General features: G+C 37.4%; 1 protein-coding gene across 1 annotated transcript in view; it reads left to right on the top strand.

Annotated features, from left to right (window-relative positions):
- LOC124554754 (serine-rich adhesin for platelets-like) overlaps positions 1-22,949 on the top strand; it is a 482,463-nt gene that overhangs the window by 455,794 nt on the left and 3,720 nt on the right. The window contains exon 18 of the mRNA XM_047128406.1: positions 13,351-13,515. Within this exon, the coding sequence (XP_046984362.1) occupies positions 13,351-13,515 (165 nt within the window). The remainder of the gene's footprint in view (positions 1-13,350; positions 13,516-22,949) is intronic.

The raw sequence follows: 22,949 nt of genomic DNA on the forward strand, positions 1-22,949 counted from the left end.
AATAAACTTGTGATTGCACACCACTTTGTTGAGGAATGCCTAAAGTTCTTGCAGATTAGACAGATGAGGCAAAGCCATAATGATGGTGACATGTTATTCCATTGGACACACCCCGCTAGAAAATTTCATGACTGAAATAAAACAATAGAAATCTGTAGAACAGTCTGTAGAATAGTAAAAAAAGAATAGAGGTTACACAGGTGATCCTTTGAGGTAGCACCCTTTGTGACATTGTCATCAAGATAGTTAATGCAGAGATGTACAATCATCGTCACCTGGTCTAAAAATTTTAAAAGATGGCAGGTGCACTAGTGATCACAAACATCAGCTGTTGATACTGATAGAGGCCAAAAGGCATGTTAACCACAAGCACATGTTTTGATGCCACGTCCAAGGGAATGTGAAGGTAGACTTCGACAAAGTCAGTTTTTAAAAAGAATTGATCCACAGGTAAATTTGTGAGCAACTACTCCAGGTGTGGTAAGGGGTGAGTGCCTATGACTGTGTGACATACCTAGTCATAAATCAGCTTGTAGTTCCTTGGTGGCAGTGATCACGGTGAAAAATTGGCTGTAAATGTCGGTGGATAGAGCACATCTACATCCAATGATGTGGTTCACACACACACACACATATTTGGTTTCACTGGTTTACTTCCATGAACAACAGACACCTATCACTGAATCAGTTATGGCCAGTCCATGTATTAATTATGTAACTAAGTCTCATTTACCAGGTGTGCACCTACTGCACCTTGTAATTATACAACATTAGTCACTCTGCAGTGTAATCTAACAAACCTGCAACAGTCTCACTCCGATGAATGATACGTACAGCACTTTTATATTATAGTCACTCAACAGTCATTGTTAACTGTTCTACTTCACTGTCTGTTTACTTATTCACAACACCACATCATTCCACCATTACATTATTGCTGTTATGACCAACACGAGTTCCACTCTCAAAATCTTGGAACAGAGTGCCCTGTAAATGGCTTCAGGCACAATGCTTATATAGCTTTGCAAAAATATCTAATAAAGTTTCACATTGTCAAATAAATAATTTTTATAATCTGCAATTAGAATCTTACATCTCAAATTTATTGGATAGTGCAGGAAAATTGGTTTTGTTCCGAACATTATGTTACAATAAGAGTTTATACTGAAATAAGCCTTCTTGATGATGAAAACTGCAAAAACAGCTAAATAAATAATATCATACATAAAACTGTTAATTTCCTGGAAACTAATTAAGTGATGCTGTTCCTAACATGTTTTGGGAATCAGCTACATGAGTACTTTTAAGGATTTCTTTAGGTTATTTTCCTAAATTTATCAGTAATATAGTAATTACATCTCTTTACATGTCACAATGTGACTGGAATAGGAAATAATTACTGTTAGGTAACTGAAATGAACTGTGGCAAAACTAATTACTTGAAATGGTTCATATCAATCAGGAATTTATTCTGACTAATGTAATTTAGCAAAGTTGTGCCTGGTCTTGTACTCAGAATAACAGAATTACAGCTTTATCCTATGGCACATCTCTCACTAAGACTAATGATAATTAAGGTAGGAAAAATTCATCATTTAAGGAGGCAAATAACAAAACAAAATGGGAATGGGTCCCAGCTTGCTTTGCTACATGACCCCCTCATTGAACTGACCAGCCAGCCATGGTGGCCGAGCGGTTCTACGTGCTTCAGTCCAGATCTGCGCGGCTGCTACAGTCGCTGGTTCTAATCCTGCCTCGGGCATGGATGTGTGTGATGTCCTTAGGTTAGTTAGGTTTAAGTAGTTCTACGTTCTAGGGGACTGATGACCTCAGATGTTAAGTCCCATAGTGCTCAGAGCCATTTGAACCATTTTTTTCAACTGACCAGATAGATTTTGAAAATAGCTAACTGGGAAATTCAATGATCAAACACAAAGCATGAAGAATATACATAAGCTTACACAAAGTATGATACATATTTAGATAACCTTTTTTATAAAAATACAACATATACATTTGACATTAATCTGGTTCTCAGATCTTCCCTTAAGACCTCAGTATAAGATATACAGATTGAATATTATATAGTCCCATAAAAAAATCATACTTTGCATCTGAAAAACATGTCATCAGAAAAAATTTCCCTCTAAAGAAATTTATGTAGCATACAAAAAACACTATAATACTGTTAAGGAAGGAAAATCGTTTTCCAGTTCATTACATATTTCATTTCAATCTTCATTAGCAAGCTTTCCCATTGTACACATTTCAAGGAAGGATAGTTTCATGTCCATTTCACATTATTTGAGGGACTGAGGATCCACATTTCACAATCGAGAAGTCTCTTCACCCTCAATGGGAAACTGTGTGGTGTGCAATGTCCAGTTACAGAATAATCGGTGCGATATTCCTTGATGAGATGGTGACTACCAAGCGGTACGTGAAGCTTTTGGAAAATGATTTTATCCCCATTATGCAAATTGACCTAGATTTCAACAAGATGTGGTTAATGAAAGATGGAGCTCGACCCCATCAAAGCAGGAGAGGGTTTGATGTCCTGGAGGAGCACTTAGTGGACCACATTCTGGCTCTGGGGTACCCAGAGGCCATTGGCATGGGTTTCAATTGGTCGCCATATTCTCTGGAACTGAACACATGTGACTCCTTTTTGTGGGGCTATATTAAATACAAGGTATACAGCAATAATCCCAAAACCATTTCAACTCTCAAAATCTCGGAACAGACTGCCCTGTAAATGGTTTCAGGCACAGTAATTATATAACTTTGTAAAAATACCTACTAAAGTTTCAAATTGGTAAATATGTAATTTTGATAATTTACAATTAGAATGTTACATCTCAAATTAATTGAATAGTGCAGGAAAATTGGTTTTGGTCTGCAATTTATGTTACAATAAGAGTTTCGACTGAAATAAGCCTTCTTGATGATGAAAACTGCAAAAATAGCTAAATAAACAATACCAATAAATCTGTCATTGCCTGGAAACTAATTAAGTGGTGATGTTCCTACCATATTTTGGAAATTATATTTAAAAAAACTAAAAACCGCCTCGATTGCGAAAAAAGCACCTAGTGTTAAGTGTTAACCCAGGTTTCGGCGTAGATAACTACACCATGTTCAGAACAACAATAAAACCCACAAATGCCTAAGAAGACCTTTGTCAATGATTAAAAGAACACAGTAGCTATACATTTATAAACGAAAAAGAAAAGGAAAACACAAACAGTACATATGTACAAAGTCAAAATCACTACTTAACTTAATGGTGTACGCTCCACCTCACACCGGCCTATGTTTGATGGACCATGACCCGCCATAAACTGCAGCTACAAATGGTCGCTCACGTACAAGCCTGACCCGCTACCTATGCACATGCGCAAGACAAGGGAAGTTACTTGAATGCGCATGCGCAAATGAATGTGAGAAAGCTACATGAATACTTTAAGGATTCCTGTGGGTTATTTTCCTAAATTTATGAGTAATATATCAATTACGTCTCTTTACATGTCAACAGTGTGACTGGAATAGGAAATAATTACTGTTAGTTAACTGAACTGAGCTTTAGGAAACTAATTACTTGAAATGGTTCAAATTAATTAGGAAATTAATCTGATTAATGTAATTTAACAAAGTTGTGCCTGGTGTTATACTTGGAATTACAGAATGACAGCTTCATCTTATACCACATCTGTCACTAACACTAATTATAAATAAGAAAACCAAAAAATTATCACTTACATGGGCAAATAACATAAAAAGTGGGAATGGGTCCCAGCTTGCTTTGCTACAATTGCCTGTGCATTATTAGTGACATTGATGTCATCACAGAGCCAAAGCTCACAAGATGGCATCTTTACGCTCACTGAGCGGTAGTTTGTTCACCTGAGGAAATTGGTGTAATCTCTTCCAGTGCAGCTCAGTCTTCACCCGGTTGAGTAAAGCTACTGGCACTGCCCATGCCCCAAAAAAGTGGTGGCAGGTGGAGGACTTGAGGGTGATGTGTCCCATGAAATTTTTTGTGTGACATAATCCTCGGGTAAACAGATCTGACAACCCAGAACAAAAGGAATCCTATTTTGTGATACGGTACGTCATCTGACAACAGATGCACCACATCTGCAATAAAAAATCCAAAAGTAACAGGGGCATCTAACCCAAACAAACTTTTGTGCTCACACATTAAACACCAAGTATGTATTGGAATGGATAAGTGACTTGTAAACTGTCTCGGCCATGAAGTGAATGAGACTAGCAATCTGCTGTTTGTTGTTGCTTACCATTTGACACTCAGTGCATGCCAGTGGTGGGAACCCTAGTCTGGTATAAGTCTATGAGTTAAGTAGGAACATGGCAGCCCCTGTGTCAACTTGTAGAACTAATGGCTTTTCCATCACCCGCACTTCAATGAATAGTTTCTTCTGGGCTCCAGACAACAGCAAATGCGACAATGTAACAAGATGAGTATTGTCTGTTGAAGGCTGCCTGCTTATGCTGTATGAAACAAAGGGTGCATGAAAAAAGTAGCATTTGCTATTCCTACCACTGATGGTGTATGTGTCTGTGGTGGGCCAGTTGGCTTGTTTGTATTGGTGCTGTCTCTTCTTCTCCCCAGCACTCTAGGCTCCATGCACTGGGACTGCATTCTGTCAACAGTGGCCTCTAATTGGCAGCCAGTGGTGCAGGGGACCTCAAACAACTGTGCAGTACTTCAAACCTCTTTTAACATAAGGCACATTAACACACCTGCCTATCTATGGGACTGTGTCTCTGACCAGGGTGTCTCCATAAGACTCCTGAGACTTAACTGTGATAAAACAACACTTGTGATTGACACTGAGAAGCTCGGTCTCGGAACAACTGCAGTAGCTGTTTTGTAACACTGGTAGAACTGAATGTGCGCAGTGACCACATACGTACGCTTGTGGTGATACAACAGCAATGACACAATGTGTCAAAAGAAAGTGACACTGGTTCTAACTGGCACAGAATGTAATATGTATGAAGAGGTATCCTTGATAAGAAAAGAGCCTTACTGACCTCCATGTCAACCACCTGGAATGTCACAAAATGTTGTCAAAGCTGCTTCTCATAAGCATCCTAGTGTTCCACAGATTCATCATGGCTGGGAAGTATCAGCGGGTGAACAACCGGCAGCTGAGACCAGGTCAACATAGCCAACAACAGTTCCAACACAGCCATATGCACCTGCTGTTGTTGCAGTAGTGACTGGAGTAAAGGCTCCATGTAAGAGCCAAATGGCAGAAAAACCACAGAATCCAAAACATGAAAATTTGACTCTTGATGTTCCACTCGTGTTCTAATTAGGAACACAAGCAAACACATGGCTGTAAATCAGATACAACTTATTTGGTCACTGAGTGACTTTAACAAGAATACAATGAAAGTAGTTTACAGGTCTCGAACACATTTAACAACTGAGGGTTCAGAGGCCCGTGCATGCCTTTATAAAGATGCTATCCCATCAGGAGTCACTGGTGTTGTGCTGCATATGCACATTGGACCCGGTGATGGTGGTTGGTAGTGGTCATCTTGGGTAGTTGCAGGCATGCTGTTTGTATGTCAGTGTGCACTACATTTGCTGTAGTGTCCCTACTTACATCCATGAGCTACTACAACATGTACTACAGGTACAGACAGTCCTGTGAATTCACCTATCTAGTTGTATGAGGTATGATTAGAAAGTTTTAAGAATGGGCTTGTAATTGTACAATGGAGGTACTTACATGCTACTGTGATGCATTTCTTCAAAATAGTCCCCTTCTCACCGAACACACTGACTCCAACAGTGTTTCCACTTTTGGAAACATTCCTGGAATTTTTTTTTCTAAGTGTCTTAAGAACACTCTCTGGATTTGCCTGGATGTCTTCAGTCGAGTCAAATTGCTTCCCTTTAAGTGAAAATTTCAGTTTAGGAAACAGGTAGAAGTCTGCAGGGGCCAAATCAGGGGAATATGGTGGTTGTGGAAGCACAGGAATTTTGAAATTGGTCAAAAATTCAATGATGGAGAAGGCACGATGAGCTGGAGCATTGTCATGGTGTAGCACCCAACTCCTGTCTTTCCACAATGCAGGCCTTTTCTTCTGCACCTTTTTGTGCAAACACTCAAGGACGCATTTGTAGTATTCTTGGTTAATTGTCTGTCCTCCAGGAGTAAATTCATGATGCTTAATACCAGTAAAATCGAAAAAAATCATCAACATTGTCTTCACCTTTGACCGACTTTGCCATGCTTTTATCGGTCTTGGTGAACCTGGAGTCTTCCACTGCAAAGACTGCACTTTGGTTTCAGGATCATATACATATATCCATTATTCATCACCTGTAATTACCCCATTTAACAAATCTGAGCCATTAATAGTCCAATTAATCATTTCTTGGCACACTTCAAGTCTTTATTGTCTCTGGTCACTTGACAACACTTTTGGAATGAATTTTGTGGACACTTGATGCATGTTCATATCTTCAGTTAAAATTGACTAAACTGCACAGAAACTTAAATTAAGTTCATCAACCATCTCCCTAATTGTAAATCTATGATCAGAGCACACTAAGTCGCGATCTTTCACAACCTTTTTATTCATTTTTGAGGGATAGCTGGACTGTGGTTCATCTTCAAATGATTCATGGCCATTTTTAAATCTGTTGAACCAGACAAAAACATTTGACTGGCTCATACAATTATCTCCAAAAGCTGTTTTTGATAGTTCATAAGTCTCAGAAACTGATTTCCTGGTTTTAAAACAAAATTTCACACAAATTTGTTGCTTCATTTTTACGTCCATTTTCATGCAGACAGAATCTGGCAACAAGCCCTAACAGACCTGCACTCAACCAGCTGGCACAATGCACTGAATAAAGAAAATGAAGTTTCCTGTCATAGGGTTTCAAGGACAAGGCAATGACTCACTCCTCACCCTCTGTGTACCTGCCCGCCAAACCAGTAAGCAGTAGCGAATCCATTCTTAAAACTTTCCAGTCATACCTCGTATCACACACATCAGTCGTCCTTCACCGTTTTCAAACTGCAACAACTTACGTTTCATTGATCATGATTAAAACTGACTCTAGTAGGAAGTGTCACCAAGACTGGAAGTTCTTCTGTGAAGCAGTGAATTAAATGAATTTGTGAGATTGATGCAGACAGTCTTACCAAAGAACTGGAGATATCTTGTTGAAGCATTGATCACCTGTCAGCCCACAAAAATATTTTACAACCCATTAAACTACTGCTCTTTTCTCTACTACTGCAATGTCTCTTAATGGTAACTTATCAACAGCTGTGACAAAAGTGATTGTAGGAATAGAAGAAATTCTCGCCAGTGGTGGGCAAGAGTAAACTTAAACAGATGCAACTTGTGATGTGTCATCACAGAGCCTCACTTTTTAATAACTTTGTAGTGCCATTTTTATTGAAGCTGAAGGGTTACCTATACGTTGAGGAAGGTAGGAGGTGATGTTTTCTTATTACAATGAAAAGTACTCCACTCAGCAACAGTTAATCATCTGTTGCTGATCTGATTCTTTTGCTAACTTGAGCATTTCATCTTACCATTTACACATATTTCACCACTATCAGCATTGTCTTGTGTCACCAGCTCAGACTGTTCTGTATTATATATTGCGGTTATGCTGAATTCCGTTTCTATTTTTGCCCTTTTAAATTAAAAATTAGACAGTAGTATCAGCAGTTTTTTGGCTTGCCACCCAGCACCTTGATCATCCTACCAAATGAGGCAGTACATTGTTTAAGAAACTGGTGACCTACCTGAGATGAGCAGATTCTGTCCAGCCATTGAGATATAGATCTTTCATGGCTTTCCTGAAACACTTCGTTTGAATACCAAGATGGCTCTTTTGAACAATTTGTCATTAACTTACTTGACAACATTTTCAGATTAAACAAGTGCACAGTCTGTGATAATCGCACTGTAGATACTCACTCATTCATAATCATGATCTTCCTGATGCTGGTACCTGTTTTTCATAAATTCTTTTTTTTTTCAAAACTTTCATCTGTTTTAACTTCTTAATCTGTCTTGCCTTATAGCTCACTTAATAAATGTGTCTTTGAAAGTGCATTGTTTCTTACTGTTTGCTTCTTTGGTGACCCACAGCTTTGAGCAACTTGAAACACTCACTGACTGCCTTTTAACACTTCCTTTCCATTTTTTATCATTAGCTGTTGTACACAGAACATTTTGATTTCAAAGTGCAATTTATAGTGTCTTCTCTGACAAAGGTAAATCTCTTCCATTAGGTTTATGGTGTATGGTGTATGGTCATATTGTTCTTAGGCTAATTAAATATTGTTAACCTTAGAATTAAGGTTTTGAAGATTAGGGTTACATTTTACCTACTTTTTTGTTATTTGTCACATGTAATTGCAATGTGTCAAGAACAACAACTCCACTTGCATTGCTAAAATTTTAATGAGTTGCCTCCTACTGTTGCTTTCAATGACAATGAAAATATAGTATCAGGTAAAGTAACTCGCTAAACATAACACTAACTTTCATAACTTCAGTAATATGAATATGATTCACACTACACCAGAATAAGTAATGGGCACCAAAAAATCTTTGAAATAATAAAAAATTCTAGAGGTTATGATAAAATATCAACAAAGTTAATTAAAGAGTGTGCTTCTGAGTTTAGTAACATACTAAGTTGTGTGTGTAACCAGTCATTTATCAGTGGGTCATTTCCCAAATGGTAGAAATATGGTGAAGTTAAAAAAGGGGATAACGAAATTTTGGTACCTGCCCATGTCAATAATGCCATGGCAACAGAGGACATGGAACCAATGATGTTGACATCCAGTGAAATGGGTATGATGTCCACAGATGGGAGATGCCCATGCCATGTGTACTGCAGAGAGTCTCTGGTTTCTGAGGCACCAAGCTGAGGCAGCTGCCGACTCAAGTCAGTCGTATGTTTCCTAATTTAGCAGTGTGATGTGTGGATATTCAGTCACTTGCACATTAGCATCATTAGAGGAATCTCTTCTTGTCTGATCTCTTGATTACATGCACAGTTGTCATTCTGGCTTGTTTTCTGGTCTTGATAGATTCTTGATCTCTGAATGTTGTAATTACCACCATTGATGGCCTGGTGTGGCTAGAATATAGCAGAAATACCATCACATTCCTGTCCAATTTCACTTTTGTCAGCATTCTCAAAAATTTCAGAAAAGATAATAAACAATTGCCTTGTTTGTTTAGAAGATTTAGAAACTGGGGATGGAATAGATGTACTATGCCTGTCTAAACATCATATAGTCACAAATATGGAAAGGTAAATGTAGATGGATATAAGCTTTCAGCACATGTAAGTAGATACACCGTGGAAAGAGGAGTAGTTCCCGTATATGTTAAAATTTACCATAGTCTGAAAAATTTAGAAACTAAAAAATTTTCTGTAGAGCAACATATAGACGCATGTGTGTGTGTGAGCTTAAACTAAATAATGGTACTTTTATAATTGTAGATGTGTATAGGTCCCCATAGGGAAATTTTCAGCTACTTTTAAAAAACTTGGACCTTTGTTGTGCTATCTGTCAGACAGAGGGAAGCAAGTTATTATTTGAGGGGATTTCACTGTAGATTTTCTGAAAGATTCTGGCAGAAATCTTGACCTTGAAGTATTATTTAGTTCTTTTAATTTGATGTCAATTATTGATTTTTCTACTCAGGTGGTACAGGAAAGGATAAAACTGATAAATAATGTTTTTGTGGACCAAGATAAATTTAATCAAATAAAAACTTTTCCTGTTAAGAACAGTTGTCTGATCCTGATAGACAGCTAGTTACAGTATATGACACAGTTCCATACAGTAACACAAAACAGTCCTCCAAAAAATGCATTCAATTAATGATTTAACAGTTGCAAATTTTAGGAAAAGCTTGCAATAGTTAGACTGGGATGAGGTGTGGAGGAAACCTGATGCTAATTTAAAATTTAACATCTTTCATGATACCTTTGTGAGTACGTTTGAAACAGTTTACCTAAGAAAACAGTGAAATATAATTGTAAGGATCCAGCTAAAAAGCTGTGGCTTACTAAAGGCATAAAAATATCTTGTAAACAGAAAAAGGAAATGTATTTATGTCTAGAAGGGTAATGATCCGGTGACAGTGAAACATTATCAAAACTGCTGCACTGTATTAAGAAAACTTATTAAAAAGGAGAAACAGGACATCCGAGAGCACAGGAAGAACTCAATGAAAAGTTTGTTAACAAAAAGTCAGAAATAGAAAACATTTTTAATAATAATTTTTTAAGTGTTGTAGAGAAAATAGAAACCAAGTATTTATTAGGAAATGCAAGGCAGTATATGGAAGAGGCAATACCTATGCAATTTGAGAAAACTGAAATGCAACCCACCCCTCATACTGAAATTATGAAAATAATAAATTTACTCAATGGCATTTCCAACAGTGTTCTAAAAGCTTGTTCCCGACAGATGAGTAAGATTGTCAGCCACATATGTAGTACCTCACTGAAACAGGGCATTTTTCCAGATAGACTAAAATATGCTATTGTTAAACAATTGCATAAAAAGGAGGATAGGTCTGATGCTAACAACTACCACCCAATCTCACTTCTAACAGCTTTATCCAGAATTCTTGAAGAAGTAATGTATTCAAGAGCAGCATCACAGATTTGTAAAAATAAAGAACTAACAAATTGTCAGTTTGGTTAACAGAAAGGCTTTTCAACAGAAAAACTGATCAAATATTAAATGCTCTGAATAATCAAACATCACCTATTGGTATATTTTGTGATCTCTCAAAGGCTTTGGACTGTGTGAATCATGAAATTCTTCTAGATAAGCTTAAGTATTGTGGTATGAGTGGGACAGTGCACAAATGGTTTAATTCACATTTAACTGGAAAAATACAGAAGGTTGAACTTAACAGTACAGACAGTCTGCAAAAATTAGCAGTCCTCTAACTGGGGAGATATCAAGAATGCATGTCCCACACGGTTCAGTCTTGGGTTCTGCACTGTTCTTAAGATATATTACTGACTTGCCACTCTATATTCGTGAAGATGTGAAGCTAGTTCTTTTTGCTGATGATATGAATATAGTAATCACACTGAACAAACAAGAATCAGCTGAGGAAATTGTAAATAATGACTTTCAGAAAATTATTAAGTGGTTCTCTGTAAATGGACTCTCACTAAATTTTGAGAAAACACAGTACATACAATTCTTTGCAGTAAATGGTGTTACACTATTGAAAAATATTGATTTTTAAGAGAAGTCTGTTGCTAAGGCAGAGTATTCAAAATTTCTGGGTGTGTGCATTTATGAATTTAATTGAAAGAAACACATTGACGATATGTTGAAATGGTTAGGTTTGGCTATGTATGCTTTTAGAGTTATTGCAAATTTTGGTGATAAACATATCAGTAAATCAGCCTACTATGCCTGTTTCCATTCTCTGCTTTCATATGTCATCATATTTAGGTTTAATTCATCATTAAGAGAAAAGGTAATCATTGCAAAAAAGTGTGTAATCAGAATAATAGCTGGAGCAGACATTTCTTTAAGGAACTTGGGATATTCACAGTACCTTCACAATACATATATGCACTTACAAAATTTGTTATTAATAACCCCTCCCAATTCAAAAATAATAGCAAAGTGCATTGCTGCAACACTAGAAGAAAGATGATCTTCACTGTCCTGGGTTAAATCTGACTTTGACACTGAAAGGGGTGAATTATGCTACAACAAAAATCTTTGGTCATTTGCCAAATAGCATTAAAAGTCTGACAAATAGCCTACCAGCGTTTAAAAACAAATTAAAAGAATTTCTGAATGACAACTCCTTCACTCAATAGAAGAATTTTTAGATATGAAGTAGTAACTGTGTACAAAAGTTAATTATATTGCGTAAAGAAAACTTATGTTAAACTGACATGTTTCACATCATTACAAAATGTCATATGTATGATCTCCAGAACAAGTATTAATGTGATGTAAGTAATGTAATATATATTAACTACCCGATAACAAATAATATACTGTCAAAGTCACAGACTGAATCTCTAAAGGGTTCTGATATTGAGAAGGCTATTATCTACACATACAGCAAAAATGCACGTAATTCATACATAGTAAATTGGTGTATTTTTGATTTATCAAAGGCATTTGACTGTGTAAATCACAATATCCTTTTAAGTAAATTAGAATATTATGGCATAACAGTAAATGCTATGGTTCAAATCCTATGTTTCTAACAGGAAACAGTGGGTCTCATTAGGAAAGAGACATATATTAAGCCGTTAGGTGTCATCGAACTGGGAACTAATTACAAGTGTGCCCCACAAGGTTGCATCTTAGAGCTCCTACTTTTTCTTGAGTATATCTGTGACCTTTCATCTGTAACATTATGAGGTGCCACATTTGTTTTGTTTGTGTATGACACAAACACTATAATAAATAGTAAATCAAGGATAGTCCTAGAAAGATCAGTTAATGAAATTTTCATGGACATTAATAAACTATTCCCAGACAATTATTTGTCACTAAACTTTGAAAAAACACATTACATGCAGTTTAGAACTTGTAAGAGGTTTCCTGCCATTATATGCCTAAAAGAAGATGACAGTGTTAAATTCTTGGGATTACAGCTTGATAATAAATTCAACAGGGAGGAGCATACCACAGAACTCCTGAAAGTGCCTAAACAAATCTCTGTTTTCAATACAAATGCTGTCAGACATAGGTGATATAAAAATGAAAAAGCTGGCACACTGTGGTTGCTTTCATTCTATAATGTCAATTGGGATAAGATATTGTAATAACTCATCAAACCAAGCTAAAGTTTTCCACGTCCAAAAACATGTAGTAAGAATTATTTGTGGCATGAACTCAAGAACATCCTGAAGAGGCTTGTGTAAGGAAGTAGCAATACTATTGCTTCCCAATATATTTATCAATTAATGAAATTTTTCATTAAACATGTATCTCTTTTTCAAACCAACAGCTTGGGGCCTGGAAGTTTCACATCAGCACACACACTGCTGCAGGACCACTTCACTTGGGATTTGTGGAAGGAAATTAGAGTATTTGTTTTTCTTTGCAAATATTTGTTTTATATTCTTGTATTTCTGACATTTTCTATATCCTGCAGGATCTTCTCACTACAGATCTATTGGAACAAAAAGTACATCTACTAAAAAATTTAATTATTGTAATGGTTTGTGTCCTGGAACTCTCTAAGAAGATAAAATAAGTTATATCTTATTCTGTTGCTGAAATTTCAACAGACTTTTAAAGATATTGGTTGTTGCAGGAACACGGCCTCGTAAATTCAATTTCCCTCGAAGACCTGTACTGTTTAACAGCACAGCAGACAAAGATATGGATCTCTTAGAATCTATGGATCATTTAGCCAGAGACAAGCCTGGATTAGACAACTTGCTTCTTCCAACACAAGTCACAGTTGCTCAGTCTCGAGGTATGTAATACATACAATAGTTTCATAAATGGACTAAATGTAATATATGCAGTTATAGGAAATTTTGTATGCTGCCTTAAATGTGAAAATGTTTCTTTCTATCTAGCACATGAGGTAATTTAATAGTTTTAACCTGTGTGGTTAAATATTTTATAGTTAAATTATTATTTTTATATAATTTTACACCACACTACTAAAAATGACTTTAGTGACTGTTTTCTATGAAAATTTCTTTTACATGACATTATATTTAGTGGAATAAAAATATTTAGAGATGATGTTACTCTCACAGGGAGCTAAAGTGGTAAGATGACACTTCCCTTTATCAAAAAGTTACAAATGATATTTTCTCAAACACATCTCTTTCTTGGGGGGGGGGGGGGGGGGGAGGGGGGGAATGATTTTTCTTCCTAAGCGTTGAAGGCACATTCAGTATTAAATACAAGAATGAAGATTTTAAATGTTGCAAAGAAGCCCATGATTTAACACATTTGTTTGAAGTGCTGCTGACTACTGCCACTGGAAGGAAGTCATCCACAGCTATTAAAAATATATTTTTATAATTGTGTTGAAAATTACAAATGTGTACACTGGCTGTCAGAACAAATGGAGTAAGCTGGAACTTTGGTACCCTGCTAAGCTTGTGATCATGATAAGTTAGATTTGAGTCATGGTTCAGCAGACCTCATTCAAGTATTCAGTACTTTTCATAAAGGACTTGAAATGAATGATGTGGTGGTCCCTTCAACAAATTTTTTAAAACTTATTTATTTGTTTGTAGAAATATCTTTTTTCAGTACATATACTGTGCACAAGATATTGGACAGAAAAATCTTTTTAGCTGTTGGTTTAAAACTACTGAACATATTTCATTTAAATTTTTATAACTCATTGGATCCTCAAAGTGAATAACTACAAATTTGACTACATTCTTTTAAGTCTCCAGTCTTCTGACTGTTTCGATGTTGCCCACTATGAATTCCTTTCCTGTGCCAACTTTTTCATCCCAGAGTAGCAACTGCAACCTGTATCATTAATCACTTGCTGGATATATTCTAATCTCTGTCTTTCTCTACAGTTTTTACCCTCAACAGCTCTCTCTAGTGCCATGGAAGTTATTCCCTGATGTCTTAACAGACGTTGTATCATCCTGTCCCCTCATCTTGTCAGTGTTGTACACACATTTCTCACCTTGCTGATTCTGCGGAGAACCTCCTCATTCCTTACCTTATCAGTCCACATATTACTGTGTATTTACAACATATTTCTGCAGTTAAAAGCATGAATGCATGAATTACGTGTTTTCAAGCATAAGATACAGCTAATTGAATAAAAGTAGTTTTTCAGTAGGAAGCTGTCGTGGACCTTTCCAAGTTTTGTAGTTTAGGAAGAGATTTTTATATGTCTGGGTAATTTGTTGTATAGTTTTGTCCCTGCATGATATATGCCCTTTAGGCATAATGTGGTGGTGCAGTGACTAACATGTATGTCACTGTCCTTCCTCGTACTGTAATCATGGACAATTTTATTTTGAGGAAAAAGGTTTTCATTTCTCAGTGTACATGTTTTGACATGCACAACTACTTCCAATACATAAATTCAGGGAAGGGATAAGATTTTTACATCCTTAAAGAAAGCTTGAATGGCTTTGTGCTGCTTGCTTCTTTTATTATTCTTATAATTGCATTTTGTTTTGTAAAAACTGTTTTGGGCTCATGTACATTTCCCCATAAAATGATACTGTACCTCGGTAATGAATGTACATGATCAAAGTATATGGTATTTTCTCCCTGGTTCCTTCTTAGATGCAATATGTGATCAAAAGTATCCGGACACTTGGCTGAAAATGGATTACAAGTTCGTCGCACCCTCCATCGGTAATACTGGAATTCAGTATGGTGTTGGACCACCCTTAGCCTTCATGACAGCTTCCACTCTCACAGGCATACGTTCAGTCAGGTGCTGGAAGGTTTTTTGGGAATGGCAGCCCATTCTACATGGAGTGCGAGGTATCGGTGTCAGTCGGTGAGCCCTGGCACAAAGTCGGTGTTCCAAAACATCCCAAAGGTGTTCATAGGATTCAGGTCAGGACTCTGAGCAGGCCAGTCCATTACAGAGATGTTATTGTTGTGTAACCACTCTGCCACAGGTCATGCATTATGAACAGATGCTGGATTGTGTTGAAAGGATGCAATCCCCATCCCCGAATTGCTCTTCAGCAGTGGGAAGCAAGAAGGTGCTCAAAACATCAATTTGGGCCTGTGCTGTGATAGTACCATGCAAAACAACAAGGAGTGCAATCCCCCTCCATGAAAAACATGACCACTCCATAACATCACTGCCTCTGAATTTTACTGTTGGCAATACACACACTGGCAGATGACATTCACTGGGCATTTGCCATACCCTCACGCTGCCATCGGATCATCACATTGTGTAACATGATTTGTCAAACCACACAACATTTTTCGACTGTTCAATTGTCCAATATTTACACTCCTTACACCAAGGGAGGTGTCGTTTGGAATTTACCAGCGTGATGTGTGGCTTCTGAGCAGCCGCTCGACCCTGAAATCCAAGTTTTCTGAACTCCTGCCTGACTGTAATAGTACTTGTAGTGGATCCTGATGTGGTTTGGAATTCCTGTGTGATGGACTGTATAGATATCTGCCTATTACACATTACAACCCTCTTCAACTGTCAGCGGTCTCTGTCAGTCAACAGATGAGGTCAGCCTGTACGCTTTTGTGCTGTATGTGTCCCTTCATGTATCTGTTTCACTATCACATTGGAAACAGTGGACCGAGGGATGTTTAGGAGTGTGGAAACCTCGCATACAGACATATGACACAAGTGACACCTAATCACCTGACCACGTTCGAAGTCTGTGAATTCCATGGAGCACCCCATTCTGCTGTCTCACGATGTCTAAAGACTACTTAGGTCGCTGATACGGAGTACCTGGCAGTAGGCAGCAGCACAATGTACCTAATATGAAAAACATATGTTTTTGAGAGTGTCTGGATACTTTTGATCATATAGTGTATTTGCTACTGCTATTCCTCTATTAATTTTGCTGAAGACAGAGCAGTAAACCTAAAAAAGAAAACATTACTCATTGTTTATTACTTTTCACAATTTTATTCATTTAGTTTAAGTGAAATTGATATTAATACAGAAAAAGTTTTTAAATCATATGCCCTCATGTACTCTAAACCAAATTAACTGTTTTGCTTATTTGGAACTGGTGATAAACCTTTTATTAAATTCATGAAACAGTGGACTCTGGCAGCAGCTTCCAAGACTATGGAGATCTTTCTTAGTATATAAAATTTACATTATCATTAAATCAACCCTCCATTCTTGTAGTACATTCAAAGTTTTCCTTTCAGTAGCATAGATATACTTAGATGAATACTAAGTATGTTCATAAAAAAAAAAAAAAAAAAAAAAAAAAAGGGGGGGGGGCAGCTTCCTTCGGAGGTTTTTTTAAGTACTGAATAAGATGTTCACTTGCAGTCATTTTATGTGTAAATGTAGAAAACAAATGCACTTCATTAATACCACAAAAACAGATTATTATTCATTACAACAGTTTGCCTTGTAAGCTGAAACATTTCATACTTACAACTTGAAACCCTCTTTTGACAAGAATGGGATAAAGAAAGGTGACCTTGTGAGCACATCAGACTTGAATGCAGGATTCTGGTGTGGAAAGGTGGCTAATTATGTAATATACCATTTATTTTATAAACTTGCTTACACAAGTATACATTTATTTTTTCAGATTATCGCCAATAACATGAATCTTCTGTAAATATTAAAAACACTTAAAACAGTCCACTCCAGTTTTGTAAATTATATCTTTATAATCCAACAAAGCAGTGATAAAATAATTAAAATCTTAAATACGCTTGCTTAGTTCACTTGATAAGGCTCATAAATTTCAATAATATATTAAACAAAAACAGTGTTGTAATTTCTGCTCCAAATAGAAGTACCAAACATCACTTTAACTAGATGGGCCAATGTGACACAGACTCTATAACCAATACCAGCTTTTCACCAAATTCACAATGAAATTTAGTAGAGAATTGAAGTGAGCTGTCGCGATAATCTAATCTGATTACTTAACTGCAGTGGGACAATTTTAAATACTCATAACCAATAGCCTAAACTGTTCTTTTATATATGTTACAGGTGAAGAAACTAACCCTCTTCTTTAATTTAATTTAGACTTGGCAGGTGTCTCAATACCTTGAAATCTCTATTCCAGAATTTTCTTGAATGTAGTATAGCAAGCATAATCAGTTTAACAGATAAGTTCGTCCTTGAAGGATAGCACCAGTAACCTAGACCTTGGCTTCGTGGGCCACAGTTGCAAATGGACCATCGCTTTGGACAATACCTTCAGTTACTTCCAAGTTGCTAGAATGATACAATTTGAAAACCAAGAATGCAACTCATTCATATGTCATAGTATTCTCTCAAATGAGTGTGGAAAACAATCACATGATACCATGAAACACTTAAATTAGAACAACTTGACATTAACAAACAAAATTAATTTATTCACCCGCCAGGGCATTCCACTTCAATAGTAATGTTCTGTAACTGTCCTGGAGCTGAATCAACATGGCCACTGCTCCACAGATGGTACGTTGCACACCACCGCAGCACCTAAACCCACCCTATTCCTCCACATCTTTCATTAAGACTGGAGTTATATCAACCCTGAAGTATAAATTTCTACAACAGAAAAATGTCCAATTAATAAGATGCCAATTAAGGATCCTCCAACTGCTGCAGGGCAGCTTCTAGGCATGCAAACTTGCTAAGGTGAGCGCAACCCTGCACAATGTCAATTAGGGATGAAATGTTGACAACATCTTTTGTTAGCTACAAATCTTGACTTTTTCGTTAACTAGAAATCTCAAGGCCAGTAATGTGGCACATATTAACCCAACTGTCTTAACTTACATAAACCCGCAAACATTAAAGAACAAGTTTCACCACCTAAGCAGATGCACATGGGCTCCAGATAATTCCATCAAATGGTCCAACAGTTTAACAGTCAAAACCCATCACAATTTATATGGGACTTCTGCTCACCAGAGAAGGAAATTCAAACACCAACTCAGTCTCAGCAGCTCACACTGTACCTCCGCCCAACAGCAATGTTTCCACCAGCTGGCTTATCAGTCAAGAGTATGATTGTTGGCTTTCAGGCCACAGTTGGGAACATTTTTGAAACGGCTAAGTTTAACGATGGTGACACACGAGTAGTTTCCAAACTATACTGTATGTGGCAAAATGGTGCTATCCAGATCAAGAGCGGAGGCAACTATGGGGAACCATGTGCCATAAATTTCAGGGGTGAATGTTTGGTGTGGAGATGTGTACTGGTGAATAGACATGCAACTGTTGAGCAACTGACCAGTACATCTGGTCATCTACTGAATGGTGACAGGTGACCTTATCAAATGAACCACATTTTATGCTCTTTCAGAAAGATGGTAATTAGCTTATATGGCCCTGAGACCATTTTCTGCGGATGAGGAATTGTCTGAGAATGTTTTTGTAGCATTCCCTGGGTGATAACATCATTCTAGAAGACAAAGTGGATCAATACAAGTATGCGGACCATGTCCACTGCTACAGGTAGTGGCATTTACTGGCAGGACAGTGTGTTTCACACAATGCGCAGTGTACGTGTGTGATTTGAAGAGCACCAGCACAGGCTTACCATACTGTCCTGGCCATCAAACTTCGCCAGTTTAAACTCATCTGAGACACTGTGGGATCACCTTAAGCTGTTAGCAGTGCGGATCCTCTACCAAAAAACCTAGCACAGCTGGCTACGATGTGAGTTGACGTGGCTCCACATCCCTGTCTTCTGTATCTACCAGAACCTCACTTCTTGCAGCAGTCCACACTGCAAAAGGTGGTTATTAAGGATTTTGACTGGTGGTCACATAAATGGGACTGGACCATGTAGTTTAATCAAGCATGGAACTACATGAAATAAGAAAATAATAACACTTCCTTGGAAAACCTGATAAGTGTATCTAATGACTAGTTAGTTATTTTCTGTTCTGTCGATCATATTTATGACAACTTGGAATGGTGCAGAATATATCAGCAGGTTTACATATAAGATACATTTTCTACGTGGAAACATAGCTACATGCTGGATATTTACATAACTGGATTTATATTTTAACTTTAATCCTCAATAAAATTTATGAAATGTAACCCAACCACACACCTAGGTATTATATGAGGATTGGAACTTAAATAGTGGCAACTATTTATTCACAACCGATACAAAAGAGTTACATGTTTGCACCTGTTACTGTCCTTCAAAGTAGTCACCAGTGTTGTGTAGAACCCATTGCCAGTGATGTGGAAGGCATAATATACCATTAGCAGAGCCTGTTCTGTTGATGGTGTGAACGGAGCAGTCTGTTGCCTGTCGAATCTCTGGAACAGTTCTGAAGCGAATGCCATGAAGTGGTTACTTCATCTTCGGAATAAAATCAAAGTCACAAAAACTTATGTCCAGGGAGTATGGTGGATGGTACAGTACTTCCCAGTACCATCGACCGAACAGAGGAGCCACAACTTGCACTGTATGCACCCATGCACTGTTGTGCAAAATGATGTGTGGGTTGCACAGAAAGCGTCGCCACTTCTTTTGCGAAGCTGGTTGCAGGTGATGCTCCAAAAATGAACAGTAATATGACTTAAGTCCTTGTGACTTTTCCAGAGATTCGACAGGCAGTAGACCGTTTCATTCGCACCACCAACAGAACATGCTCTGCTAATGGTATACTACGCCTTACACATCGCTGGGAACGGGTTCTATACAACACGTGACTAATTTGAAGGACAATAACAGATGCAAAGATAGATAATCTGTGCTCTGTCTCTATTTGCCATGTTACGTGACATAAAGGCTTAATAATTGATATATATAAAAAAATCAATTCTTCTGAATGCTGTATGTCTTGTTTCTTCTGTTGCTGTAGAGACTGGTCTTGATTACAATACTTACTTCTTACTTCTTCAAGAAAGAGCACTATTTCTGCTCTATCAGATTAAGACTGATGGTCATTTACATATAGCACTAACAGAGCAGTCCCAATATTGAACCCTGTATAACACGAGTAGTATTTTCATAAAATACAGGCTTTCATGACCAGTATTTAGCCCTTACACATCCTCCATACAGTCTTGATCTGTCCCCATACAGTTTCCATATTTTTGGACTTCTGAAGAAAGACATTCGTGGTTGTTGATATGTTATAGATCTACATCTACATATATACTCCGCTAGCCACTAAGCAGTGTGTGGTGGAGGGCACAATTCGTGCCAAAGTCATATTTCCCCCCCCCCCCCCCCCCCCCCCTCTGTTCCACTCACAGATCGCACGAGGGAAAAACGACTGTCTGAATGCCTCAGTACGAGCTCTAATTTCCCTTATCTTTGAATGGTGATCATTGTGCGATTTATTTGAAAGTTGGTGGTAATAATATATGCTCTACATCCTTGGTGGAGATCGAATTTCAGAATTTAGTGAGCAGTCCCTTCCGTTTAGCGTGCCGCCTACCTGCAAGTGTGTCCCACTTCAAACTTTTTATGAGATTTGTAACACTGTTGCGATGGCTAAATGTATCAGTCATGAATCTTACCGCTCTTCTTTGGACCTTCTCAATCTCTTGAATCAGACCCAACTGGGAAGGGTCCCATACAGACAAACAGTACTCTAAGACTGGATGAACTAACATATTGTAAGCTATTTCCTTAGTTGAAGGACTGCATCGCTTCAGGATTGTACCAATAAACCACAATCTAGAGTTCACCTGACCCATTACTCATGTAACCTGATCATTCCATTTAAGATCATTTCGAATAGTCACACCCAGATACTTGACGGATGTTACCGCTTCCAAAGACTGGGCATTTATTTTGTACTCATACATTAATGGGGATTTTCACCTTGTTATACGCAGTAGGTTACACTTACTAATATTGAGAGATAACTGCCAGTCATTACACCATGCATTTATTTTCTGCAAATCCTCATTGATTTGTTCACAGCTTTGTGTGATACTAATTTCCTGTAGACTACAGCATCATCGGCAGTCTAATGTCGCTGTCAATACCATTAACCAGATCATTTATGTAAATCATAAAAAGCAGCGGACCTATTAAGCTGCCCTGGGGCACACTTGAAGTTGTGCTTTTTTCTGTTGAAGTCACCCCATTCAGGACGACATACTGCTCCCTGTCTGTTAGACGTAGAAGTACAGGCCTGGGTGCAGCCATGGTTTGATAGGCAATCACAAACATTTTTTCGTGAAGGCACTGAACGTCTTGTCTCACAGTGGGGTAAATGTATTAACAGTTTTGGTGATTATTTTTTAAATAATAAACAGTTTACTTTTCTCCATCTGGCTCATTTTCATTTGACTGCCCCTTAGACACCCAGATGAACTTGCTGATAGTATTTGAGCCTTAATCTCCCTCTAAATTTTTACTGCTCACATTTCCCTCCATTATCGAATTGAAAATTCCTTGATGCCTCAGTATCTGTCCTATCAATCAATCTATCCTTCTAGTCAGGTTGTGCCATAAATTTCTTTTCTCCCCAGTTAGATTCAGTATCTCATCTTTAGTTATTTGATCTATCCGTCAAATTTTTAGCATTTTCTGTAGCACTACATTCAAAACCTTCTATTATTTTCTTGTCTTAATTGTTTGTGATCCATATTTCACTTTCACATGTCACACACTCCAGACAAATACCTTCAAATACCTATAAGGCAGTTGTGCCCCAAGGCCTGGAGCTGGTGTGTGTGTGTGTGTGTGATCTATTTTTAAATGTGTCTGTCTGCCACTCAACACCTCCTCTGTGTGGTAAGTAACTATGTCCTAATTTGTGTTGTTGTTATTCCATCCCAGATCTGTCCCTGGAAATGTTTTGCAGTTTAAAAATTGATTCTGAAATCTGTATCTTACCATTAAGTAATCTGTCTTTAATGTTCCAGTGTCCCAAGTCTCTTCCACATATACTGCCATCATTCATGATTTTTAAACCAAGTTTTTGCAATGGTTGAATCGTGCTTTGTGCAAAATTCTATAACTTATCTTCCCCTTTCCTTTCTGTCACTCCATCTACTCATATAATGTTTTCTTACCTGCCTTTTCCCACTACAGAATTGGAGTCCCTGTCACAATTATATATTGTCTCCTTTAATGAAATGAATAATTTCATTTATCTCATCATACATTCTTTCAATCTCTTCATCATTTGTGGAGCTAGTAAGCATATAAATTTGTACTACTGGCATCAGTGTTGAATTTGCGTCTATCTTGGCTGTAATAATGCCTTCATTATGTTGTTCATACTAATTCACTCACATTCCAT

Source organism: Schistocerca americana, chromosome X (assembly GCF_021461395.2).
Source record: "Schistocerca americana isolate TAMUIC-IGC-003095 chromosome X, iqSchAmer2.1, whole genome shotgun sequence".
NCBI classification, from domain to species: domain Eukaryota; kingdom Metazoa; phylum Arthropoda; class Insecta; order Orthoptera; family Acrididae; genus Schistocerca; species Schistocerca americana.